This window comes from Capricornis sumatraensis, chromosome 16 (assembly GCF_032405125.1).
Source record: "Capricornis sumatraensis isolate serow.1 chromosome 16, serow.2, whole genome shotgun sequence".
Classification (NCBI taxonomy): Eukaryota; Metazoa; Chordata; class Mammalia; order Artiodactyla; family Bovidae; genus Capricornis; species Capricornis sumatraensis.
In genome coordinates this window covers 47,631,490-47,659,426 of record NC_091084.1, presented here as the reverse complement: position 1 = coordinate 47,659,426, position 27,937 = coordinate 47,631,490, and the positions used below count along the sequence as shown (strand labels likewise).

Sequence of the window (27,937 nt, the reverse complement as noted above, 5' to 3'; positions counted from 1 at the left end):
ATAGTGATTTATTTAGCACTTTTATAGATTATATTCCTTTCAAAGTTGTTACAAGTTAATGGCTATAACTCTCAGTACTATATATCCTTGGTTCTTACCTATTTTATACATAGTAATTTTTTTAATGTTTATTTTATTTTTTTAAATTTATTTACTTAAATTGAAGGTGAATTACTTTACAATATTGTGGTGTGTTTTGCCACACATCGACAGGAATCAGCCATGGATGTACGTGTGTCCCACCATCCCGACCCTCCCCCACACCTCCCTCCCTACCCATCCCTCCTAGTGGTCCCAGAGCACCAGCTTTGAGTGCCCTGCTTCATGCATGGAAACTGGACTGGTCATTCTGTTTGACATATGGTAACATACATGTTTCAATGCCATCCTCCCACATCATCCCACCCTTGCCTTCTCCCACATAGTCCAGAAGTCTGTTCTTTCTGTGTCTCTTTTGCGGTCTTGCATATAAGGCCATCCTTACCGTCTTTCTAAATTCCATATATATAATCTATACTTTTATAGATTATATTCCATTCAAAGTCATTACAAGCTAATGGCTATAATTCTTAGACTATGTGATATACCCTTGTTCCTTACTTATTTTATACATAGTGATTTTGTATCTGTTAGTCTCATACCCTTAGTTTGCCCCTCCCTCTTCCCCCTCTCCTTAGTAACCACTAGTTTGTTTTCTATATCTGTGAGGTTGCTTCTTTTTTGTTATATTCACTGAGTGAGTGAGTGAAGTCGCACAGTCGTGTCCGACTCTTTGCGACCCCATAGACTGTAGCCAATCAGGCTCTTCCATCCATGGGATTTTCCAGGCAAGAGCGCTGGAGTGGATTGCCATTTCCTTCTCCAGGTGATCTTCCCAACCCAGGAATCGTACCCGGGTCTCCCACATTGCAGGCAGATGATTACATTCACTAGTTTGTTTTATTTTTTTAGATTCCTTATATAGTGATATCATACAATATTTGTCCTTCTCTGACATGTCACTAATCATTGTGTTTTCTAGGTCCATGCACATGGTTTCAAATAGCAGAATTTCATTCTTTTTATGGCTGAGCAATACAGTCCATTATATATAGGTGTGTGTGTGTGTGTGTGTGTGTGTGTGTGCACAAATACTTTTGAATCAATGTTTTTATATTCTTAGGATATATACTCAACAGTGGGATTGCTGGGTCATACGGTAGTTCTCTTTTTAGTTTTTGAATAACCTCCATCCTGTTTTCCATGGTGGCTGCACGAATTTACATTCCCACCAACAGGGTACAAAGGCTCCCTTTTCTCCATATTCTTGCCAGCAAATTATTGTTATTTGTAGACTCTTTGATGATAGCTACTCTGACAGGAGTGAGGTGATATCACGCTATGGTTTTGATTTGCATTTATCTGTTTATTAGCCCAAGAATACCAGAGTGAGTAGCCTATCCCTTCTCCAGCAGATCTTCCCAACTCAGGAACTGAACCAGGGTCTCTTGCATTGCAGGGAGATTCTTTACCAACTGAACTATCAGGGGATCCCCCCAATTATTAGCCCTGTTGAACATCTTTTCACATGCTCATTAGCCATCTGTACATTTTTGGGAAAAAATTGTCTATTCAGGCTTTCTGCTCAGTTTTTGATTGGGTTGTTTGGTTTTTTTGATACTGAATTGTACAAACTGTTTATGTATTTTGGATGGTAACCCCTTGTTGGTCCTAATAACATTGGCAGGTATTTTCTTCCATTCTATGTGTTGTCTTTTTGTTTTGTTGGTGGTTACTTTCATTTTACAAGGGATTTAATGTTTATTAGGTCCCATTTATTTTTGCTTTTATTGATAACAGTTTTCCTTAATGCTCTTGTGACCCCTCCGCAGACCAGTAGACAGTTTTTATTATTTGTTAAATAATAATAATTTGTTGAATAATAATAATTTGTTTTATCTGTTACTATAGATAAAATTTCAAATTTATCATTGTGTTTTAAAATGTTAAGTGTTGTTTTGGGTAGCATGAATATTTCATTTTAATATTTGTGTTTATTCAAATACAAAGATTACAGTATCAAGATAAATAATATAGATACATGAAACAAAAAGAAAAAAGTTAAAACACTTATAACCACTACATTAATATTTTAACATTTAAATGAGTGCAATTGAGTTTTTCTATTTATGGATATGGACTTCCCTGATGGTGCTAAAGAATCTGCCTGCAATCCAGGAGACACAGATGTCGGTTCAATTCCTTGTTAGAAAGATCCCCTGGAGAAGGAACTGATAACCCACTCCAGTACTCTTGCCTGAAAAAGCACATGGACAGAGGAGCCTAACAGGTTATAGTCCAAAGGGTTGCAAAAAGTCAGATACAACTGAGCACATATACACAGAGCACACATTTATGGGTGTAATTTATATTTTAAAATAAGTTATCTTCACACTAAACATATTATTTTGTAACATACTCCATTCACGTGTATGCCTCCATGTTATTAAATATTCTTTTATAACATAATTCTAAATTTCAGCTTAGGAATTCATAGCAGAGATATAACAATTTATTTAACCAACTTGCTGTTTTTGTTCTTTTGGTTCATTTGTTTGCAACTACACTATCACAAATAAGGTTGAGAAAAACATTCAGGTAAACACAATTTTCACCCAAACAGTCTAAAGTTGCAGATAAGATATTGTTAGTTCAAAGTGTCTTTGATTTATATTGGGAGATTTATTTGTCATTTCTTACCTATCATGTTTATTTCCCTTAGTTTTTAACATAACTGAGTACTGCAATTGTTTAATCTTATTTTTAATTTTTACTTACTTTTTAGTAACCTTGAACATCTTCCCATGTTTTAGAGCCATTTTGATTTCAAATATATGATTATATTCTTCACATGATTTTTTTCTTTTCCCAATGTCTTTTTTTTTAAAGAATTTTTTTAATTGTGGCGAGAACACTTAACATGAGAACTTTTTAAAACATTTTAATTATACAAGACAATTTGTTAACTATAGGCACATTAGATTTTTAAAAGTAATTCATCTGACAAAACTGAAACTTTATACCCTTTACACAGAAACTCCCCTTTTTTTCTTCCTTCAGTTCCCTGGATGTCAATATTCTACTCTTAGAGTTTCAGGCCTTACATTTAAATCTTAATCCATTTAGCTTTAGCTTTTTGATTTGTGTAAGATAGTTTTGCGTTTTTGTGTGTAGCAGAAAAGGCCTTTTTGTTGTGGCTCTTGTGACTTTACTTTTTCATTTTTATTTGTTTTCTATCTGAATGGTTAAAGAAAAATTTCCCTATCCTCAAATTTAAAAGAAAAATAGCACAAAAATAAGGACACACTGGTATGAGTATATTTCCATTTATTTTGTTGTATACTGAGGAATACTTTCAGTTCAAGTGTTAGCTTAGTTATTTTCATATTTTTCCCAGTCATTTATTCTTGAGTAAACTTCATAATTTCATACAGCACCCTAGATGTTTTGCCTGTCTTTTAGCAAACTTCCTATTCACCCCTGTTGCCTAAGAAAGCCTTCATAGACTGCAGTAGGTACCCCTATTTCTCATACATCCCACCAAAGGTACTATGTATTTCCTGTATCATGCCCTTCATTGTGATTTAATATAACTGATTATTTGAACAGGACATACTCACTATCTACTTAGGTATACTAAAATACTCCTCTCAGATTTTAATTTCAAAAGCCAGTGGATATTCTGGGTCCTGACAATCAATTGTCAATTATAACTTTGCTGGACTGAGGAGAAATATCCTAAGAGGGTCACCTCATAATCTGATTAGACAAGAAAGAATAAGCATTATATGACATCAGGTACTCTGTTTGTACCTTGAAAAGGGGGAAACTTGCATTAAAAATGCTACATCCTGTCTTTGCATCTCCTTACCATTTTTTCTACTACTTTGAGTCACCTCAAAGCAAAGCATGATAAAACAGTTGAATTTTTCTATTTATATACCCTCGCAAGTTGTTTTAGGATTACAGTCCTTAAATATGTACAAAAAAGTAATTACGGGGACTTCCTGGTGGTCCAGTGGCTAAGAATCTGCCCTCCCAATGCAGGCAGCCAAGTTGATCCCTGATCAGGGAACTACATCCCTCATGCTGAAAGTAAGACTCAGCACAACCAAATGAATGAGTACACAAATAAATAAATGTTTTTTTAAAGTTAGCATTATTTCTAGTAATAGGTGGAGAAGTCAAACACCATGAATCTTTGAAGAAGGGGGAGACATAATAGGTATAAATAGAAATTTTCTACTGTTTCCCCATCTGACTCCACTCAATTGCCTCAGGACCCCTCTCACTTAACCATACTATGAAGGTATTAAGTGTGCATCAGAAAATGAGTGTGTGTGGATATGATCCAAATTGTTTTAGCAAATACAGTAACAAAGTGGGAAATGAATCATAAAGAGTAAGACTGGAGAAAGAAGAGACATCGTCCATTTCAGAACCCAGGCTCTGGTCTTTCTTCCTTGTGTCTTTATTCTCAGATAACACAAGACCTTTTCTCTTACAACTGAAATCCTGATTGTGCTTCTTTCCCAGACACTCAAAGGAATCCCAACAACAAATCTACAATCAGACTCTTCCAATCAAGAGTCTCTCTCCATGACCACAGCCGGGGGTTCATTCCTATATTTATGGCTGAAGGAAACTGGACAAGAGTAGGTGAGTTTATCCTCATGAGTTTCTCTTCCTTACCTACTGAAATACAGTCATTACTCTTCCTGACATTTCTATTCATCTACCTGGTCACTCTGCTGGGAAACAGCCTCATCATTCTGCTGACCTTGGCTGACCCCGTGCTGCACAGCCCCATGTACTTCTTCCTCAGGAACTTGTCCTTCTTAGAAATTGGCTTCAACCTAGTCATTGTGCCCAAGATGCTGAGGACTCTGATTGCCCAGGACACAGCCATCTCCTTTCTTGGCTGTGCCACTCAGATGTATTTCTTCTTCTTCTTTGGGGTTTCTGAATGCTTCCTCCTGGCCACCATGGCTTATGACCGCTATGTAGCCATCTGCAGTCCCTTGCACTACCCAGTCATCATGAACCCAAGGACACGTGCCAAACTGGCAGCTGTCTCCTGGTTTCCAGGCATTCCCATGGCTACGGTGCAGACCACGTGGCTCTTCAGCTTTCCATTCTGTGGCATCAACAAGGTGAACCACTTCTTCTGTGACAGCCCTCCTGTGCTGAGGCTGGTCTGTGCAGACACAGCATGGTTTGAAATCTATGCCATCATTGGAACCATTCTGGTTGTCATGATACCCTGCTTGCTGATCCTATGTTCCTACACTCGCATTGCTGCTGCCATCCTGAAGATTCCATCAGCAAAGGGTAAGCATAAAGCCTTCTCTACATGCTCATCCCACCTCCTTGTGGTCTCCCTCTTCTATGTATCTTTAAGCCTCACCTACTTTCGACCTAAGTCCAATAATTCTCCTGAGAGCAAAAAAGTGCTATCACTGTGCTACACAGTTGTAACTCCCATGTTGAACCCCATTATCTACAGCTTGAGAAATAATGAGGTGAAGAATGCCCTTGGTCGGACCTTCCACAAGGCTATGTGTATCAGACCTGCATTCTGTAGGCATTTTGAGGTATAACTAAATTGATTAAGTGAGGAACAATCAGTTCCATGTTTGGGATTCCTCTCCCCATCTATCCACATCTCCACTAGGCCAAAAACCAGCTATTGAAAGGGCTGTTGAAAAGCATAGTGAAGAGAAAGCAATATAGAAATAGATTAGTCCTATCATCACACCTGCCCCTTGAGAAACCTATATGCAGATCAGGAAGCAACAGTTAGAACTGGACATGGAACAACAGACTGGTTCCAAATAGGAAAAGGAGTACGTCAAGGCTGCATACTGTCACCCTGCTTATTTAACTTATATGCAGAGTACATCACAAGAAATGTTGGGCTGGAAGAAACACAAGCTGGAATCAAGATTGCCGGGAGAAATATCAAGAACCTCAGATATGCAGATGACACCACCCTTATGGCAGAAAGTGACGAGGAGCTAAAAAGCCTCTTGATGAAAGTGAAAGAGGAGAGTGAAGAAGTTGGCTTAAAGCGCAATATTCAGAAAACGAAGATCATGACATCTGGTCCCATCACTTCACGGGAAATATTTGGGGAAACAGTAGAAACAGTGTCAGACTTTATTTTTTTGGGCTCCAAAATCACTGCAGGTGGTGATTGCAGCCATGAAATTAAAAGACACTTACTCCTTGGAAGAAAAGTTATGACCAACCTAGATAGCATATTGAAAAGCAGAGACACTACTTTGCCAACAAAGGTCCATCTAGTCAAGGCTATGGTTTTTCCTGTGGTCATGTGTGGTTGTGAGAGCTGGGCTGTGAAGGAAGCTGACCATTGAAGAATTGATGCTTTTGAATTGTGGTTTTGGAGAAGACTCTTGAGAGTCCCTTGGACTGCAAGGAGATCCAACCAGTCCATTCTGAAGGAGATCAGCCCTGGGATTTCTTTGGAAGGACTGATGCTGAAGCTGAAACTCCAGTACTTTGGCCACCGGACGCAAAGAATTAACTCAGGAAAAGACCCTGATGCTAGGAAAGATTGAAGGCTGGAGGAGAAGGGGATGACAGTGGATGAGATGGCTGGATGGCATCACTGACTCGATGGACATGAGTATGGGTAAACTCCAGGAGTTGGTGATGGACAGGGAGGCCTGGTGTGCTGCGATTCATGGGGTCACAAAGAGTCGGACATGACTGAGCAACTGAACTGAACTGAACTGAACTGATCCTCACATCTATCAAATTCCTCTGCTTGCATATTATGCACTTATTTTTTTTCTCATTTGACATTTCTGTGGCCAATACATTCCAGAGTAAAATACATGGCATATTTAATCTGTAAATTTGCACCAAAGTGACTTACTTTGGGAGCAGTACGAAACTGTTTGAAATGTGAACTTGCAGACAGGAAGTTCTCTTGGCATTTATTGTGTTTAAGACAAATCTAACTCCATTTAATAGAAAAAAAAAGTTTATAATCCCTTAAGCACAAAATACTTCTCATTCATTCACTTCATTTTGCATGCCCCAAAGGCAGTTTTGGCTCCTAAATTTGTTGGTATTTAGCATGGACAGAGAAAAGTATATCACTTATCCCTGTAACTATGCCTTTCAGTTCAGTTCAGTCACTCAGTTGTGTCCAACTCTGCAACTCCATGGACTGCAGCACACTAGCCTTCCCTGTCCATCACCAACTCCTGGACCTTACTCAAACTCATGTCCATCAGGTCAATGAGGCCATCCCACCATCTTATCCTCTGTTGGCCCCTTCTCCTCCAGCCTTCAATCTTTCCTAGCATCAGGGTCTTTTCCTGAGTCAGTTCTTTGTGTCAGGTGGTCAAAGTATTGGAGTTTCAGCTTCAGTATCAGTCCTTCCAATGTTTATTCCTTTATAACCCCAATATCCTCAACCAACTCTTTTCAGGCTATTTCTCCCAGGTAGAATGATTGGAATTTCCAATTTTCCGTCTGAGTTTTTTTCCAAGTTTGTAAGTATTGTTAAAGTTAATTTCAAATTTTCACAAATACAATTTCAGTCATGATGCTTTTTTCTTAAAGGCTTATAATGGATCATATCTACTCCAATATAGGCCTTATTAACAACTGTTATGTTTTGCCTGAAAAGTAAATGTGTTATTTGTTCAGTCTTGTACAACTCTTTGCAACCCAAAGGACTGTAGCTTGCCAGGCTTCTCTGCCCATGGAATTCCCCAGGCAAGAATAGTGGAGTGGATAGCCATTCCCTTGTCCATGGGATCTTCACAACCCAGGGACCAAACCCAGGTCTCCTGGATTGCAGGCAGATACTTTACTGTCTGAACCCCCAGGGAATCCTGGGGGGTTTTGCTAGTGCTTTTCAATTTTAAAAATTTGTGTTTGTTGATGTGAAAATACAAAAGACCATAAAACATAATTACTGCCTTCAGAACTTTATAATTTAATCAACAATAAAAAATTATAAAAGAAAAACCATAAATCGCTAAAATAAGGGAATATTACTTTACATGAAGGGGCCTATATCATATTCTGTCATTTACTAGGTGGGTGACCATGGGAAAGTAAGTCAAATTCTTTATGCCTCTTTCCTCATCTTTAAAATGATGCATATAGTAATAGTGTCTATATGATAGGTAAGTTTTTAAGAGTAAATATTACATATAAAGCAATAAGCATATTGTCCATCCAAATATAGGTATTTACTCTTAGCAAGTACCTTATCTGACTGAGTCCCTCACTTTATAGCTAAGGAAAGCAAGGTTCAAAGATATTTTATTACATATGCTTAAATAAAATTCAGATGCCTTGAATCTCCATTCTCTTTTTTTTAGTACCATGCCCTGCAGGCTACAGTCCATGGGGTCACAAGAGTCAGACATGACTTAGTGACTAAACCACTGCCACCACTGAATAGCTAAGTAAGCAAGTAATTAGCTCAGATTCAAAGTAAAAGAAAACTTTAAAAAATAAGAATGGGTGCTCACTTTGGCAACACATATAATAATATTAGAATGATACAGAGATTAGCATGGCCACTGCACAAGGATGACATGAAAATTCATGAAGCATTCCATATTTTTAAAACCAGACAAAGACAACACAAAAAAAGAAAACAAGAGACCAATATCACCAATGAACATAGATGCAAAAATCCTCAACAAAATTTTAGCAAACAGAATTCAGCAGCACATCAAAAAGCTCATATGCCATGATCAAGTTGGGTTTATTCCAAGAATGCAAAGATTCTTCAACACATGCAAATCAATCAATGTGATATACCATGTTAACAAACTGAAAGATAAAAACCATATGATTATCTCAATAGAAGCAGAAAAAGCCTTTAACAAAATTCAGCACCCATTTATGATTAAAACTTTTCAAAAAGTCAGTATAGAAGGAACCTACCTCAATACAATAAAGGCCATATATGATAAGCCTACAGCAAACATTATTCTCAATGGTGAAAAGCTGAAAGCATTCCCCCTACAATCAGGAATCAGACAAGGGTGTCCAGTTTCACCACTATTATTCAACATAGTTCTGGAAGTTCTAGCTACAGCAACCAAAGAAAAAGAAGTAAAAGGAATCCAGATCAGGAAAGAAGAAGTAAAGCTCTCACTGTTTGCAGATGACATGATATAGTACATAGAAAACCCTAAAGATAGTATCAGAAAATTACTAAAGCTAATCAGTGAATTTAGCAAAGTTGCAGGATACAAAATCAATACACATAAATCACTTTCATTTCTATATAGTAACAATGAAAATTCAAAAAGAGAAATTATGGCATCAATCCCATGCACCACTGCAACAAAAAGAATTAAATATCTAGGAATAAACTTACCTAAGGAGACAAAAGAACTGTACACAGAAAATTTTAAGACACTAATGAAAGAAATCAAAGATGATATAAACAGGTGGAGAGATATTCCATGTTCCTGAGTAGGAAGAATCAATATTGTGAAAAAGACTATACTACCAAATGCAACCTACAGATTCAGTGTGATATCTATCAAATTACCAATGACATTTTTCACAGAACTAAAGGTCTGTCTAGTCAAGGCTATGGTTTTTCCTGTGGTCATGTATGGATGTGAGAGTTGGACTGTGAAGAAAGCTGAGCGCCAAAGAATTGATGCTTTTGAACTGTGGTGTTGGAGAAGATTCTTGAGAGTCCCTTGGACTGCAAGGAGATCCAACCAGTCCATTCTGAAGGAGATCAGCCCTGGGTGTTCTTTGGAAGGACTGATGCTAAAGCTGAAGCTCCAGTACTTTGGCCACCTCATGTGAAGAGTTAACTCATTGGAAAAGACTCTGATGCTGGGAGGGATTGGGGGCAGGAGGAGAAGGGGACAACAGAGGATGAGATGGCTGGATGGCATCACTGACTCGATGGATGTGAGTTTGAGTGAACTCTGGGAGATGGTGATGGGCAGGGAGGCCTGGCGTGCTGCGATTCATGGGGTCGCAAAGAGTCGGACAAGACTGAGTAACTGAACTGAACTGAACTGAGAACAAAAAATATTCATATGGAAACACAAAAGACCCTGAATGGCCAAAGCAGTCTTGAGAAAAAAGAATGGAGCTGGAGGAAAAACCCTTTCTGACTTCAGATTATATTACAAAGCTACAGTCATCAAGACAGTATGGTACTGGCACAAAAACAGAAATACAGATCAATGGAACAAGATATAAAGCCCCAAAATAAACCCATGCTCCTATGGGTACCTTATTTTTGACAAAGGAGGCAAGAATATACAATAGGGCAAAGAAAGCCTCTTTAATAAATGGTGCTGGGAAAACTGGACAGCTACATGTAAAAGAATGAAATTAGAACACTTCCTAACACCATACACAAAGATAAACTAAAATGGATTAAAGACCTAAATGTAAGACCAGAAACTATAAAACTCTTAGAGGAAAGCATAGGCAGAACACTCAATGACATAAATCAAAGCAAGATCCTCTAGGACCCACCTCCTAGAGTAACGGAAATAAAAACAAAAGTATACAAGTGGGATCTGATTAAACCTAAAAGTTTTTGCACAGCAAAAGAAACTATAAGCAAGGTGAAAAAACAACCCTTAGAATGGGAGAAAATAATAGCAAATGAAACAACTGACAAATGATTAATTTCCAAAATATACAAGCAGCTCATACAATTCAATACCAGAAAAACAAACAATCCAATCAAAAAGTGGGAAAAAGACCTAAACAGACATTTCTCCAAAGAAGACATACAGATGGCTAAGAAACACATGAAAAGATGCTCAACATTGCTCATTATTAGAGAAATGCAAATCAAAACTATAATGAGATATGACCTCACACCAGTCAGAATGGCCATCATCAAAAAGTCTGCAAACAATAAATGCTGGAGAAGATGTGGAGAAAAGGGAATGCTCTTGCACTGTTGGTAGGAATGTAAGTTGACACAGCCACTATGGAAGGCAGTATGGAGATTCCTTTAAAAAACTAGGAATAAAACCACCATATGACCCAGCAATCCCACTCCGAGGCATATACCCTGAAGAAACCAAAATTCAAATAGACACATGTATTCCATTGTTCATTGCAGCACTATTTCCAATAGCTATAACATGGAAGCAACCTAGATGTCCATCAACAGATGAATGGATTAAAAAGTTGTGGTACGTATACACAATGGAATATTATCAGCCATAAAAAGGAATGCATTTGAGTCAGTTCTAATGAAGTGGATGAACCTAGAGCCTATTATACAGAGTGAAGTAAGTCAGAAAGAGAAAGATAAATTTCATATTCTAATGTATATATATGGAATCTAGAAAAATGGTACTGAAGAATTTATTTACAGGGCAGCAATGGAGAAACAGACATAGAGAATAGACATGGACATGGGGAGAGGGCAAGAGAGGGTGAGATGTATGGAAAGAGTAACATGTAAACTTCATTACCATATATAAAATAGATAGCCAATGGGAATTTGCTGTATGGCTCAGGAAACTGAAACAGGGGCTCTATATCAACCTAGAGGGGTGGAATGGGGAGGGATATGGGGGGAGGTTCAAAAGGGATGGGATATATGTATACCTATGACTGATTCATGTTGAGGTTTGACAGAAAACAACAAAATTCTGTAAAGCAATTATCCTTCAATTAAAAAATAAATAATTTTAAAAAATAAAAGAAGAAGAATGGTGGAGAATGTTAATTCTTCAATCAGTTTAAATTCATTATTAACTCTGAATAAATAACAACAATGAGCAGTCCCAGTAACATCGGTAAATTCATCAAAAGCCACAGAAAACCATAATCACTTGCTTTACTTTTTAATTGACTGGTACTGATACTGCTCCTGAGGTCTTCAATTCCTCAAGGATCAGTTCTCACCAAAATGATAATTGTCTTAAGCAAGTTTATTTTCTCTAGACACATTTGTTTTGGTTGTTCCAGTCAAACATAATTTAATCAACTCATCATTGGTAAAGGCTTTCCTTGTTTGGCTAACAAATGAGCCACTTGGAAGCTTTGCTTGCAGCCCCACTTTAATTTTTCCTTTTTCATAAAGACATTCTGCCATAATAAGGTATTCCTTTGAGTTTCAAATTTCTCTGACTGTTGCTTTCTGTAAGTTGGAAATATTCCAGTGAGTACTTAGTGTAGTAATGTCTACATGTATTGTTTATGCTTGGCAAAGCCTGAATATCATTACATTATAAACACAATGATTTACCATTTAATTTGATGTCAGAATATTCTACACTCCTCTGCTCTTTAAAATGTGACATTTGATATAACTTTTTTTCTCATTCTAACTTGATATCTGTGCACTGGTAACAAAATAAATGTTACAGTACAGAAATACACATGGCACTCAAGGTGTCAAGCAATAACCTTATCACTGTGCTTTTCTTTTAAACTTGTAATATTTATTTTTTGCAAGAGTAATTCACTCTTAGCAGCAAACAGGGCCATGAACATATTCTTATAACTTGAAAACAGCTACAAAAAGAACTGACCAATTAAGCTGTGACCATTTCCCTTCTATGTTCACCTCCTAGCTCCTGGAAATTTTTTTCCAGTTTTACTGAGATATAATTGACATATAACATTTTATATGTACAGCATAATAATTTAGTACAGTTCTGAAAGAGATGGGAATACCAGACCACCTAACCTGCTTCTTGAGAAATCTGTATGCAGGTCAGGAAGCAACAGTTAGAACTGGACATGGAACAACAGACTGGTTCCAAATAGGAAAAGGAGTACGTCAAGGCTGTACATTGTCACCCTGCTTATTTAACTTATATGCAGAGTACATCATGAGAAACACTGGGCTGGAAGAAACACAAGCTGGAATCAAGATTGCCGGGAGAAATATCAAGAACCTCAGATATGCAGATGACACCACCCTTATGGCAGAAAGTGACGAGGAGCTAAAAAGCCTCTTGATGAAAGTGAAAGAGGAGAGTGAAGAAGTTGGCTTAAAGCGCAACATTCAGAAAACGAAGATCATGGCATCCGGTCCCATCACTTCATGGGAAATAGATGGGGAAACAGTGGAAACAGTGTCAGACTTTATTTTTTTGGGCTCCAAAATCACTGCAGGTGGTGACTGCAGCCATGAAATTAAAAGACGCTTACTCCTTGGAAGAAAAGTTATGACCAACCTAGATAGTATATTCAAAAGCAGAGACATTACTTTGCGGACTAAGGTCCGTCTAGTCAAGGCTATGGTTTCTCCTTTGGTCATGTATGGATATGAGAGTTGAACTGTGAAGAAGGCTGAGCGCCAAAGAATTGATGCGTTTGAACTGTGGTGTTGGAGAAGACTCTTGAGAGTCCCTTGGACTGCAAGGAGATCCAACCAGTCCATTCTAAAGGAGATCAACCCTGGGATTTCTTTGGAAGGAATGATGCTAAAGCTGAAACTCCAGTACTTTGGCCACCTCATGCAAAGAGCTGACTCACTGGAAAAGACTCTGATGCTGGTAGGGATTGGGGGCAGGAGGAGAAGGGGATGACCCAGGATGAGATGGCTGGATGGCATCATGGACTCAATGGACATGAGTCTGAGTGGACTCCGGGAGATGGTAATGGACAGGGAGGCCTGGCGTGCTGCAACTCATGGGATCACAAAGAGTCGGACACGACTGAGCGACTGAACTGAACTGAACTGAACTGAACTGACACATTTCAAAATGATTACCACAATACATTTAGTTAATATATCGCTTCAAATATTTACAACTTTGTTCTTGTGCATCCCCATGAGTTTTAATGCCCAAGCAGAAGATGAAAGTACCACTAATGTATGAACTTCAAACAACCATTCAGTTTTGATGTTATAGCATGAAGTAACTATGATATGTAAATGAATGAGCATGGCTGTGTTCCAATAAAACTTTACTTCTAGGTACTAGAATTTGGATTTTATATACCTTTTTTTTTTGCAGGATATATGATGAATACACATAATTGTATTTTTATACACTTGCAGTGAACAACCTGAAAAATAAAATTTAGAATTTCTGTTTGCAATTGCATAAAAAAGAATAAAACATACAAGAATAAATGTAACAGAAATACAAACCTTATACTCTGAAAGTTGTAAAACATTTAAGGAAATTAAAGACGATCTAAATGAAAGTAAAAGTATCCAAGGTTCATGAATCAAAAAAATTTAACATCATTAAGATAGCAGTGTGCTTCAGATTCATCTACAGATTCAACACAATCCCTATCAGAATCCCAGATGACAGAGATTCTTACTTTACATCATAAACAAAAATTAGCTCAAAATGGATCGATGACTTAACTGTAAGAGTTCAAACTACAGAGTTCTTAAAATACAGCACAAGCGTAAATCTTCATGATCTTAGATTTCGAAATGGATTCTTAGATATGACACCAAAAGCGCAGGCAAACAAAGAAAAAACAGTAAATACATTCAGTTCAGTCGCTCAGTCGTGTCTGACCCTTTGCCACCCTGTGGACTGCAGCACACCCGGCTTCTCTGTTCTTCACCAACTCGCAGAGCTTGCTCAGACTCATGTCCATCGACTCAGTGATGCCATCCAACTATCTCATCCCCTTTTCCACCTGTCTTCAATCTTTCCCAGCATCAGAGTCTTTTCAAATAAGTCAGGTCTTCGCATCAGGTGGCCTGGATTTTATATACTTTTATGTGTCAAGGAATATTATTTTTTTAATTTATTAACCATTTAAAAGCCAAGTAAAAACCATTCTTAACTCATGAACTATATATATAATACCTATGGAGGGTTGAATTTGGCCTGTAGAGTATCATTTGCCAATATCTGGGAAAGAGCATGAACCAGAAGCTAAAATGCTTGGGCTTTATCCTGCTTCTGTAACTTGACAACTCTGTGATATTGGGCAAGTTATTTAGCGCCTGTGCAACTGTATTTCATCTTCTTTAAAGTGAAGATAATCATAAAACCTATTCCACATCTTGGCTGAGAGAATTAAATGCATGAGTATATGTAAATCATTAAAAACCAAGGCTGAGCACATAGTAATTTCTATATAGAAAAGTTAAGCATTATGAAGATTCTGATGACAGTATTGGTGATGTTGATGACGATGATGAATATAACAAAAATTATTTGGAAGGGAAAACTAAACAGCAGTAAGTGTAGTGAGGTCTGGAGGAGTCCAGTCTTGAAAGGCCTTCTATGCCAAGGTGTTTGAACACTGTTTTGTGAAGTGGATGGATTAATTAAAAGGGTTTTTAGTATGAAGAAACTGTCAAGTGTGTATTTTGGAAAAATTACTTTGGTAGTGGTATGGAGAATGGGTGGCAAAGGGACACAGTCTGTAAGATAGACATCTGTAACTGGTCAAAGGAGAGATCATGAAACCAAAATTCAGTGCAAAGGAAAACCACCTCTTAATCTCAGAATTTGAAGTCCTCCATCACAGTGGGTGAGCAGAGCAGGCAGTAAGCAGAGCTGAGAGCTCAGAGAAAATCACTGCTGCTCTGGATCCCACCCACTCTGCAGGTCAGCAGGGACTTGAGCTTCAAAACTGGCCTGCTTTCTAGCAGGATTTCATTAGGTGTGAATCTTCAGCCTGAGTTCATTACCCTGTCCCTAGATCTGATCCTGTCCGTTCACCTAAGCTCTCGTTTCAGGCCCCAGGAGAAGCCACTGGGAGCCTCCCTCAACTGTGCTCCCTGGACAGCAGCATGTCTTATTAACAACTTTTTAATGAAGTCACAGACCGTGACTGCTCATTAATAGGCTGGTTAGTCTGCAGCCCCAGGGGTGGAAGAGACTGAAGATAGAAGCCAGGGAGAACAGAGCTCAGCCTAAGTAGAGCTGAGGATAAGGAAGAGAGAACTAACTCCCTTTAGCAGAGATTCCATGCCTTTACTCTTGGGTCTCCAGGATTCATCCCTTCCAGCTCTCAGTGACTGTGATTCTGCAGATTGAGGTCTAGAGGGACCAGGGACAGAGGTGGAAGGAATTATAACAGAGCCCAGGGATCCCAGGCTCAGACCAGCTCTCAGTCTAGAGAGACTGTTGAGGAAATAAAATCTTCTTTAGGTTTTCTTCAATGCTTGTGTAAAAGGGATTTTGCTTTTGAAGTTTTATCATCTTCCCTTCCATAATCATGGACTCCTTTGCTATTCCTCCATCATGTCCAACTTACTATGAAAGCATTAAAGCCGGGTATCCTATGGCAACAACTGAGGCCCCATGTAGGCAAACATTCCCACCTGTAGAACTTTGCAGTTCACTAAACTCTATAGTATTCTTGCAATTTAAAGTAGGGTATGAGTTACGCAGAATTCTCAATTAGTTTCCTTTTAATTATCACTTAGGTAAATTATGAGGTTCCCTCCTTTTGCCAAAGAGCAGGGTAAAGAAAGGAATTAACATGTAGTTACTGTCTGTTGCCTATTTGTGTACAAAGCATCATTTATACCTCAGAGATATCATCAGGATATATAGAACAGGGACAAAGGAACAACCAACAAGTGTCAGAGCTTAGGTATGAATCCAGGTCCCTATGATCTAAAATACCATGTTCTTTTCAATATAGTATAAATTCTCTAAAATATAAAGGTACAAATTATAAATAAGTTAGAAGGAAAAGGAAAGAATGATATGTAACATAGAAGGCCAAGAGGCTTCAAAAGGATCATAGGAGAAAATATTTTAAGACATATATAATCTTTGATGAGCTATTAATATTTCTTTGGGATTGTTGAAAGGACTAATAAAGTTTTTTTCTCTAAAAAAAGCTACTTGTGATACATGGTCTTCAACAAGAGGTAGACAGTATTATTATTATTATTATTATTATTATTATTATTATTATTATTATTATTACTAAATTTTTACATCTTTGGGCTTCCTTGGTGGCTCAGAGGGTAAAGCATCTGCCTGTGATGTGGAAGACCCAGGTTCGATCCCTGTGTCGGGAAGTTCCCCTGGAGAAGGAAAGGGCAACCCACTCCAGTATTCTTGCCTGGAGAATCCCATGGACAGAGGAGGCTGATAGGCTACAGTCCATGGGGTTGCAAAGAGTTGGACACGACTGAGCAACTTCATTTTTGTATCTTTACTTATCTCTCTACAATTCCTACCTCTCATTCCATACTCTGCATACCAAGTTAATATCTCCATATCACTTAAGAATAAACTCTAGTGTTTTCTTCTCTCTCTAAGCAAATCTAAGTTCACTTTCCTTTGAAAACATGTGGCATCTTGCATACATCATGATTAAGCATTAAAGACATTGCAATTGTATTTTTCACATGCGTGGAGGACACAGTAAGAACAGTTAATAGTTTATGTTTGTATTTCTGAGGCCTATTCAGTGTCTGGACTATAATAGGTATGGACTGACTGAATAAATGAATGTATAATTCCAAAATTATTTCCCTAGCCCTGATCTCACTGAAATTTGAGTTCTATATTTACAGCTGCCTCCAGGACATGTCTGCATAACTATCAAAACATATGTCTAGCACCACGCTCCCAATCTCCAAATTTCGAAAAGAATTTTCTTGTTACTTATCCCTTTTTTGTGACCTCATTATTTGTTGACACTCTTTTTCATTTAATCAGTAAATATTCAGACTGAAACTCGGTGTACCAATGAACTAGGTGCTGCCCTCTAGGAGCTGTGAGACAGACATATACACAAATAGCTACAGACTAAAAAGACTGTGCCATGTAGAGTGCTATGTGCGTGTGTACATACATGTGCACGCTCAGTTGTGTCCGACTCTTTGCGACACTATGGACTATAGCCCACCAGGCTCCTCTGTCCATAGGATTTCCCAGGCAAGAATATTTGAGTGGGTTGCCATTTCCTCCTCCAGGGGATCTTCCTGACCCAGGGATCAAACCCGCGTCTCCTGTGTCTTCTGCATTGATAGGCAGATTCTTTACCACTGAGCCACCTGGGAAGCCCAGAGTTCTGTACCACGTTTTAATTCTACATTTCAATAAAGGCTATCATATAAGCATTCAACCAGTCTCCTAATACCGCTCATTCTTCCTTGGCAAAATTCTCCCTGTTCAAACCATGGCTCAAATCTCATTTTCATTGCCATTGTCTTTATACACCATTATATAACACTTCATTTCTAAAGTAATATGTTGAGAGTGTCCTCAGTGTTCTCACTACTTCCAGTTTAGTCATTGGTAAGTACTCAATTTACAGGGATGTGCAAAACAGAGCCCCTGCCTCAGGGACATCACAGTCTGAAGGAGAGGAGAGATAATAAGGAAAGAACCACACTGATAAATATGTAATTGCAGTTTGATATCATTATTATGAAGGAAAAGAACATACTAATCTGGAGAAAGAATAAAAGGAGGAAGTCCTAATTTGCTTTTGGGATCAGAGAAGACCTCACTGAGGAAGTGATATTTAAAGTTCTATCAAAAGATTGTGTAGCAATTAACCAGCTAAAAACAAAAAGGAAAATTATACAAAGCAAAAGAATTAGTATATACAAAGATTCTAAGTCAGTAACTATAGAAATCGTGTTGGTAGAAATAATAGTAGTTGAAGTTGGTCATCATACAGTCAACTGAACTGTCCCTTCCTCTCCTTAATGACAACCTTCAAGTCCCAGGTCAAACAGTATATTAATGGAGCCTTATCATTTATGCCTATTGCCAGCACATGGCGTATTTCCTGTACTTTGCTTCATTTCCTTCTCAGGACAGGTACTGGGCATTTTATAGAAGAGAAACTAAGACATGGAATAATTTTCTCTAGGTCTTGATATTAGGAATCAATGGAATAAACTAAAATGGTAGTTTCCTTTTAAAAAAATTAAAATATAATTGATTTACAATGTTGTGTTAATTTCAGATGTACTGCAAAGTGAATCAGATATTGATAGACAGATAATGTATCTATATGTACACATATATGTGTATATATTTATGGGCTTTCCTGGTGACTCAGTGGTAAAGAATCTGCCTGCCAATGAACAAGATGCACGTCTGATCCCTGGGTCGGGAAGATCCCCTAGAGGAGGAAATGGAAACCCACTCCAGTATTCTTGCCTGGGAAGTCCCATGGACAGGGGAGCCTGGAAAGCTACAGCCCATGGGGTCACAAAAGTGTTGGACATGACTTAGTGACTAAACAACAACATACATCTATATATTCTTTTTCATTACATAGGTTATTACAAGATATTGAATATAGCTCCCTGTGCTATACAGTAGGTCCTTGTTTATTTTATATACAGCAGCTTGTATTCGTTAATCTCATACTCCTAATTTATCCCTTCCCCCATATTACTTTTGGTAACCATGAATTGATTTTCTAGATCAGTGAGTCTTCCTGTTTTGTAAATGAGTTCATTTGTATCCCTTTTTTAGATTCCACATGTAGGGGATATCATATGATATTTGTCTTTCTCTGTCTGACTTAACTTCACTTAGTATGATAATCTCTAGACACATTCATGTTGCTGCAAGTGGCAGTATTTCATTCTTTTTCATGGCTGAGTACTATTCCATTTTGTATATATAGCACATCTTCTTTACCCATTCATCTATCGATGGACACTTAGATTGCTTCTATTTCTTGGCTATTATAATTAGTGCTGCTACAAATATTTGGATGCACTTATTTTTTTAAACCAGTTCTTGTGTTTTTCAGATATACGCCCAAGAGTGAGATTGCTGGACCATATGGTAGCTCTATTTTTAGTTCTTTGAGGAACCTCAATACAATTCTCCCTAGTGACTGCACTAGCTTACATTCCCAACACTGTAGGAGGAGGATTCCCTTCAGAATGGTAGCTTTCTTTTGTTTTAGATATCTTTCCATTTCACTAAAGCCACAAAATTTGCTTATGACAAAAATTCACCAGACTTCTTCCTCCCAGAGGTGGAAATTAATTCCCCTTCCTTGCATGTGGGTTAGACTTAGTGACTTACTTCTGTGCAACAGACCATGAAAAGGAAATAGTAATAAGTCATGTTCATATATCACACACACCCTGGTGTGATGTGATGAGAAGAGTGCTTCACTCCTGTGATATAGTCCCCCTCATTCCCCCACAAAAGCCTAATCATGAAACAAACAGCATACAAACCATAATTGAGGGTGATTCTGCAAAATACCTTACCAGTTGCTATTCAAAAATGAAAAATAAGGGAATACTGAGAAAACACCACAGATTGGAAAAAATGAGAATATATGATGACTAAATACAACATAGTATTTTGGAATGAATCTTGGTACAGAAGCCAGTCATTTGTGAGTAAAGTGAATTCAACTAAGGCCTGCAGTTTAGTTAATAGTATTGTACCAATGTTAATTTTTTAGTTATGACAAATGAACCATGTTCATGTAAGATGTTTTACAATTAGATGAGAGAAAATAGATGGAGTATAGAAATAATTATTATTTCTGACTATAAAATTATTTTAAAACTTAAAGTGTTTTATATAAAAATTCAATCAACATAAAATAATATACAACCAAAAGTATAATTCCCTCTGTTACCCAAATTCATTGCCTAGCAGCAACTATTATCAATTTTTTATATCCTTACAGAAATTTTCTAATAAATAATTTCATATATTTCATTATATATAATTTCATTTTACATATTGAAAATTTCTTTATATAAAACATATGCAGTTTACATGGTATAATGTATCATGTTCTCTACCTTGGTTTTTTAAATTCAAAAGCATAGCTTCTACTTTGTCCATTGGTCTTACAGATATGAAGCAGTTGGGATATTAGAACCAACTCCAAACACTGTCCACAAAACAGAATCTGTTATTTTAAGTGGTAATTTCAAGAAATTGACAAGCAAAGTCCTGAAGATTTTGTAATGGATATTATTGATCTTGTTCACCTTGATTTTTTTTATTAGTTTTTTATTTTTTTAATTTTAAAATCTTTAATTCTTACATGCGTTCACCTTGATTTTTTTAAGTAAACTTTTTAAATTGCAAAGCATCACAAAACAGAAAGGTCTAGTGCTGGGATTAAACTTAGGTCACTCAGAATCCAAAACTTTTGTGCTTCTCTCTACTCAATACCACATTCCTAGAGTATGGTTTTCCTTTCTTGAACTTCATCCTATTGGCATCTGACATTCCTTAGGGTCCCAAAGGACAGCGGAATCAAAAAGGTCAGGTACCCTTGAGCAAGGGCAGGAAGAGAAGATAAGTTGAGCCCAGAAACACCTGGGGGAAATACATGTGCCAGCCCTTCATGTGGCCCTGAGGACCAAAGAGGCACAGCTGGGAACAGATCGCCTAAATCAGGGCTGGGGGCAGGGCCAACCCATCTAGACTGCTCCCTCACACCTGACGCAGAAGGCTGCAGTGGCCGGGCTTCAGGTCCAGTCATTAATGCGGGAGTAGGACCTCCCTGGTACTTTTTCTGGTTTTTCTGACAGCAGAGCCAGAGGTCGCCAAACTCTCAGGAGCCTGCAGGAAGCATAGGTATCAGGTAGAGGTGACCAAGGCAGATCTTCCTATTGGGTACAGGTAAGGCTTTCATGCATTGGAGAAGGAAATGGCAACCCACTCCAGTGTTCTTGCCTGGAGAATCCCAGGGACAGGGGAGCCTGGTGGGCTGCTGTCTATGGGGTTGCACAGAGTCGGACACGACTGAAGTGACTTAGCAGCAGCAAGGCTCCTGTCAAGTGTCGGGTCAACCCAGGCCCTTCTCGAGGTTCAGGTGCTCAACTAGACAAGGTTTGGCAGGGTTTGGTGGAGCATCTAATTCTATTCCTATTCCACACTGAGAAGACATCATCAATCTGCTCTCTGGGCCTTCGTTTCTCCTTTCTATGGCGTGAGTGAGATCTGAGACTGCAAAAAGATTGAAATTACCCAGAGATGTGTGTGTGTGTGTGTGTGTGTGTGTTTAACTTCCAATTCTGTCCTCTAAGGCTTTCTGGGTCAGAAAAATCTCATTCTGCAGGTTTTGACAAAACATATACCTCCTTCGAGTCTTAACTGTCCTCTCTTGTTGCAAAAGTTCTGGAGGGACTGACAAGGGAGACTGTGGCCCGGCCATGGACCGAGTTCTGCTGTGTCCCCCACCTCGAGTCAGGCTGTGTCTCTTCTTCCCAGTACTTTACAGAAGTTCTGGTGGCAAAGGTTGACACTGAAATGTTTAGGTTGGGTTCATTTTACATAGTTTGTCGAAAACCCAAGTGTTGCTTTTATTACAAATTTTTCTGATTATGGTTTTAAGTGCAGGTTCAGTCATTTCCATGTAATTTCCATGTAATTACAAAGTTTCTCAATCTCAAAATTATGTATCTACATTAAAATTCTGCATTCATCTCTAGTATGGGGAGGATAATGATGGCATTTAAATCACAGTTGTGAGAAGAAAATGGGAGAATGAATGTAAAGCATAAAGCATAAATCTATCACATTTTTAGTAAATATTGCAGCTTCATCATCATTATGATCATTTTCATTTTTAATGTTATTACATCATATAATAAATGTAGCTCATTCTAGAAAATTTAGTAATCCATAAAAATAGAAATAAGAAAGCACCTTTTTACAGCACTTGGAAATAGATCACTTTAAAATTTTGATTATAACCTTTCAGCCTTTTTATACAGAAAATGTATTTACAAAATTAGAAATTTAGCATGTATGTGCAGTTTGGGCATCTTATTTTTTTCATTAATATTGTACTGTGATTATTGCATTACACTATTAAGTGAAGTTGTGAAGTTGCTCAGTCGTGTCCGACTCTGCGATCCCATGGACTGTAGCCTACCAGGCTCCTCCATCCATGGAATTTTCCAGGCAAGAGTACTGGAGTAGGTTGCCATTTCCTTCTCCAGGAGATCTACCCAACCCAGGGATCAAACCCAGGTCTCCCGCATTGCAGGCAGATGCTTTACTGTCTGAGCAATTATTTAAATGGTTGCCTGATTTTCCTTAAATTCATGCTTTATAAGTGAATCTTTCATTCACCTATCTATTAATGATCATTTTCAAACTATCACTATAATGGTCAGCATTGAACAGACACGTAAAATCATTGCCTCCTATTCTTCTACCAGAGGAGTTCTTGAATCAAAATGTATGAACATTATAGGATCCTCACACAATTTGTGACAAACTGAGGCTAATTCGCATAGCCTCAAACAGAATAAGATATTCCTTTCTAACCAACCCTTACTAGCACTGAATATTATACTTTTCAATATTTCAAACTGAAAAGAAATTAAATTTCTATCTTAATCTTTAACTTTATTACTAGCAAAATAGAGTAATTTTCATATGATTACTGGCCATTGGAACTTTTTGGTGAAATAAATCTTTGTGTCTTGTATATTTCTTTTGAGGAGTTTGTGTCATTTTAAAAGGGATTTCTATGCTTATTATATATTAGGTAGCCAAACAATTTTTATTATTTGTTTCCATTATTACAAATATTTTCCTAGCTTGTCATTAAGTTTTCCCTTTTGTTTATGGGTTGTTTTGTGTTATAAGTGTCTTGTTCTTAATAATATTCAAGTATTTGTTCTTCAAATTTAAAAAAATACATTTTCACTGTGGATAATGTAAAAAATATAAAATGTGAAGAAGAAATTTTAAACTCTTGGAATTATACCACTAAGATGTTAATGAAGAAACAGAACTGAAGGCTTTCTATATGTATTATGTAATACATATATAAATTTTCTAATAAAATAAAGCATTTAAAATAAATGCTTAATATTAAATATACTATCTTGTAGCACACTTTATTAACTTAGCAAAAACTTATTGAATATTTTCTCATGTCATTTGTTATTCTTATAACATACATTTTAATTACTTCATAGTATTCATAATATAGATGTGTAGATGTAACAGTTTATTTCACAATCTATTTTTATATAGTTAGATCGTTCTTTATCATTTATTTGTTTTAATTACACTATTATAAATAAATAGTGAGAGGAGCATCCTGGTATATAAAATTTGCAAATAATCATAATCTAAAATTGTAGATATAAAATTGCCAGTTCAAAGAATCTCTGATATATAGTGTAAAATCCACTTATTGTTTGGACCTATAATGTTTGAATGTTTATATTTCACATTTACCCAAAATAAATACCATGTTTAAAATTTTTTAAGAAAAAATGATCGCCTTTAAAAAATTGTAATTAATTTTTGTTGACTTTGAACTGATTTTCTCTTCTGGCATTTGATTTCTGATGATGTGAACTGAATGATTATAGGTTTAGCTAGTTTTCCCTTTGGTAATTTGTAACAATATGTTGACATTTATATGCATTGTCTCCATTAAAATTTATCTTTTAATGTCTATGTTAAATTATTTGTGTTTAAAATTATTTGATTTTTATATGTTAAAATCAATGAATATTTTCTTTTTTGGATTCTGCTTTAGAATACATGCTGAGAAAGAACTTCAGAAAGCTAAATAGCTACCTATATTTTCTTCAGTTCAGCTAAAGCTTCATATTTACATGTAAGTCATTTTCTATGTTGGGTATATTTTATTGTGCTATTTAATGTAAGAATATAACATTTACTTTCCCCTCAAGTTGCCCCAGAGCTGTTTATATATGCATTGGTCCAGGGATTCATTCTGTTTCAGTTATGTGCCTAGAGTGATAGTCTTCAAAGCATGCACAAATAAACATAATAAAATATTGTAATACTATGAGGAAATATAATATTATATGGTAACATTATAACATGTTTAAATACCTGCCGATGTATATGATCCCCACCTTTCAGAATTTTATGTTTCTTTGATGTGTACTATCTAGGGTTTTTAGTTACAATTAGTGCGAAGGAAAAGGAAAAGCCTGCCTACTCCACCTTTATAGACACAGAACTTCCTGATTTATTTTTTTCCTTTGCATTTGGGCCAGAGTTTTTGTTTGGTTGCAGTTTACAGAATTTGTTTTAATTTGTTGTTTTGTTTTAATCATTTGTTAGGTTGGTTAGTTAATAGAATTATTCCCCATCCTCAAAATCTTAAAAAAGTTCATATAAAGACATATGTCTGTGTGAATCTTTTAAAATTTGTTTGCATTTAGGGATTCTTTCAGTTCAAAAAGTCATGTCTTCTTTTAGCTCAGAGATGTTTATTTTTCCTCTGGTACTTCTTTGAATATTCTTTTTCTTTTCTCCTTTGTTACATATTCTGGAATGCCTATTAAATTGATTTTATTTGCTGTATTTTACTTCATTATTATTCTTATTATTTTTGTCTCTATTATTTTTTCTCAATAATTTAGATATAAATTCTCTTGTGTTCTAATTCATTAATTCAGTTTTCTTAAGTTTCTAACACTGGACTCTATAATCTTTCAATTTTATTATCAAGATTTTCCCCCAGGTAGTCTTTTCTAACTGTATCCTTGTTTCTGTTTTACTTTGTGTCAACTTTGGTTTTTACTGCTCCTAATAATGTTTTATTTCTGTTACTAAACGTGTATTGTTCTTACTATAGTTCTCCATCCACATCTAATTCCCTTTCATTTATGCTAGTCTCTTGGCCAACATCATTTTCCAAGTTTATCTCATAATGTCTCCATTAAAATTTAGTACTTTAGATGACCAAGATGACAAGAGAAGAAGAACCTCTTGATAACCAGTTGCACATTAGAAGCAAATAATGTAAAATAAGGATCCAATTGAGTTTGGACACCTTGATGTTAGTGGTGTTGATTGTCCTCTGGATCTTCAATGTGATTTGGCAAAAATTCCAATTGTAATTCTCATAACCATTAATGACATAATCCCCAGATCAAGTCAAAACTGTTCAATGAAGCATGGTTTAATAGAAATCAGAGTACTTCAGAATCCAACAGATGTAGTTTAGACTCCAGATTTGCCACTTTAATTGCTATTTATTAACTTCTCTGGGGTCCGTTTCCTCATCTGTAAAATGCACATGTATAAGGATAAAGCACATACATATGTTAATACATACTAGCTCCTCATTCACCTCCCAAATTCTAAACAGGCAAAAAAAGATTTATGAAGAGGAGAAAATTAATTAGATGCATTGATCTGCATCATAATCATAAAGATATTTCTAAAGTTATGATAAATTCACATGTATGTGTTTTTTAATGAAATCATGAACATTGTGCTTGTTTCTCAAAAGTCTATGTGTTTTTAGGAATATCACTGCCTCCCAAAATAGACCCTTTGGTGGCTCCTTCAGGGATGCATGGTTCTGATTAGGCATAAACTTTCCCTATATGTCAACGTACAAATAGAAACGTATCAACTCTTCTGAAACCTGACCTAGGGCCATTTCAGAGCTCATGCTGTGGCCATTCTTCCTTGTGCTTTTATTCTCAGATAACACAAGATAATTTCTCTTTCAACTGAGATCCTGATCTTGCCTCTTTCCCTGACCCTAAGAAGGATTCTGAAAAACAAATCCAGAATCTGACTCTTCCAATCAAGAATCTCTATGACCACAGCTGGGGGTTCATTCCTATATTTATGGCTGAAGGTAACTGGACAAGAGTAGGTGAGTTTATCCTCATGAGTTTCTCTTCCTTACCTACTGAAATACAGTCATTACTCTTCCTGACATTTCTACTCATCTACCTGGTCACTCTGCTGGGAAACAGCCTCATCATTCTGCTGACCTTGGCTGACCCCGTGCTGCACAGCCCCATGTACTTCTTCCTCAGGAACTTGTCCTTCTTAGAGATTGGCTTCAACCTAGTCATCGTGCCCAAGATGCTGGGGACCCTGATTGCCCAGGACACAGCCATCTCCTTTCTTGGCTGTGCCACTCAGATGTATTTCTTCTTCTTCTTTGGGGTTTCTGAATGCTTCCTCCTGGCCACCATGGCTTATGACCGCTATGTAGCCATCTGCAGTCCCTTGCACTACCCAGTCATTATGAACCCAAGGACACGTGCCAAACTGGCAGCTGTCTCCTGGTTTCCAGGCATTCCTGTAGCTACTGTGCAGACCACGTGGCTCTTCAGCTTTCCATTCTGTGGCAGCAACAAGGTGAACCACTTCTTCTGTGACAGCCCTCCTGTGCTGAGGCTGGTCTGTGCAGACACAGCACGGTTTGAGATCTATGCCATCATTGGAACCATTCTATTCGTCATGATGCCCTGCTTGCTGATCCTATGTTCCTACACCCGCATTGCTGCTGCCATCCTGAAGATTCCATCGGCTAAGGGGAAGCATAAAGCCTTCTCTACATGCTCCTCTCACCTGCTCGTCGTCTCCCTTTTCTATGTATCTTTAAGCCTCACCTACTTCCGACCTAAGTCCAATAATTCTCCTGAGAGCAAAAAAGTGCTATCACTGTCCTACACTGTTGTGACTCCCATGTTGAACCCCATCATCTACAGCCTGAGAAATAACGAGGTGAAGAATGCCCTTGGCCGGACCTTCCACAAGGCCCTAAGCCTTAGAAACTGCATCCCATAAGCATTAACAAATAATACTAAAGTTTATCAAATAAGGAACAATCAGTTTGATATTTAGAATCCTTCTGCCTATCTCTGTTGTGATGAAACCCACTGCTGAAATGAATATTGGAAAGCTCAGTGAAGAGAAAACATCACAGAGGTAGTTTAGACCTATCAAAACCACCTGGAAAATTCCTCTGCCTGTCCAGTATAAACTACATTATTTTCTTATTGTCAATTTAACACTTATGTGGCCAAATAATTCCAGATATTCACATTCCTCTTTCCATACTGTTAACAGTATGAAACTGCTTATAATCCTAGCATGGGAACACACATAATAAAAAAGGGCAAAACCCATGGAAAATCACCATGTCAGTTTGTCTTCCTTTGGGCAAATCTGACTCCGCTCATCAGATAGGAAGCTCTACTAGTCCTCCTCCGGTGCATAACTCTCCTTTC

General features: G+C 37.3%; 2 protein-coding genes and 1 non-coding gene across 3 annotated transcripts; all 3 read left to right on the top strand.

Moving 5' to 3' along the window:
* Positions 1-4,670: 4,670 nt before the first annotated feature.
* On the top strand, positions 4,671-7,025 carry LOC138092123 (olfactory receptor 10A5-like). The gene is made up of 2 exons (XM_068987991.1): positions 4,671-5,601; positions 6,949-7,025. Exons 1-2 carry the CDS (start codon positions 4,671-4,673, stop codon positions 7,023-7,025), a joined length of 1,008 nt encoding a protein of 335 aa, XP_068844092.1.
* A 1,525-nt stretch (positions 7,026-8,550) lies between these two features.
* LOC138093329 (U6 spliceosomal RNA) lies at positions 8,551-8,654 on the top strand. The gene has a single exon (XR_011146062.1). It is a non-coding gene; the product is annotated as a U6 spliceosomal RNA (small nuclear RNA).
* Positions 8,655-26,531: 17,877 nt separating this feature from the next.
* LOC138092861 (olfactory receptor 10A5) lies at positions 26,532-27,494 on the top strand. The gene has a single exon (XM_068988917.1). It carries the CDS (start codon positions 26,541-26,543, stop codon positions 27,492-27,494), a length of 954 nt encoding a protein of 317 aa, XP_068845018.1. The 5' UTR covers positions 26,532-26,540.
* Positions 27,495-27,937: the final 443 nt, after the last annotated feature.

What these genes read in the sequence shown, in the direction of transcription:
- LOC138092861 (XM_068988917.1), top strand. Translation starts at nt 26,541, where the DNA reads ATGGCTGAAGGTAACTGGACAAGAGTAGGTGAGTTTATCCTCATGAGT.
- LOC138092123 (XM_068987991.1), top strand. Translation starts at nt 4,671, where the DNA reads ATGGCTGAAGGAAACTGGACAAGAGTAGGTGAGTTTATCCTCATGAGT. An exon ending in GACCTTCCACAAGGCTATGT is followed by an intron (nt 5,602 to 6,948) that starts GTATCAGACCTG and finishes TTACTTTGGGAG; the next exon opens with CAGTACGAAACTGTTTGAAA.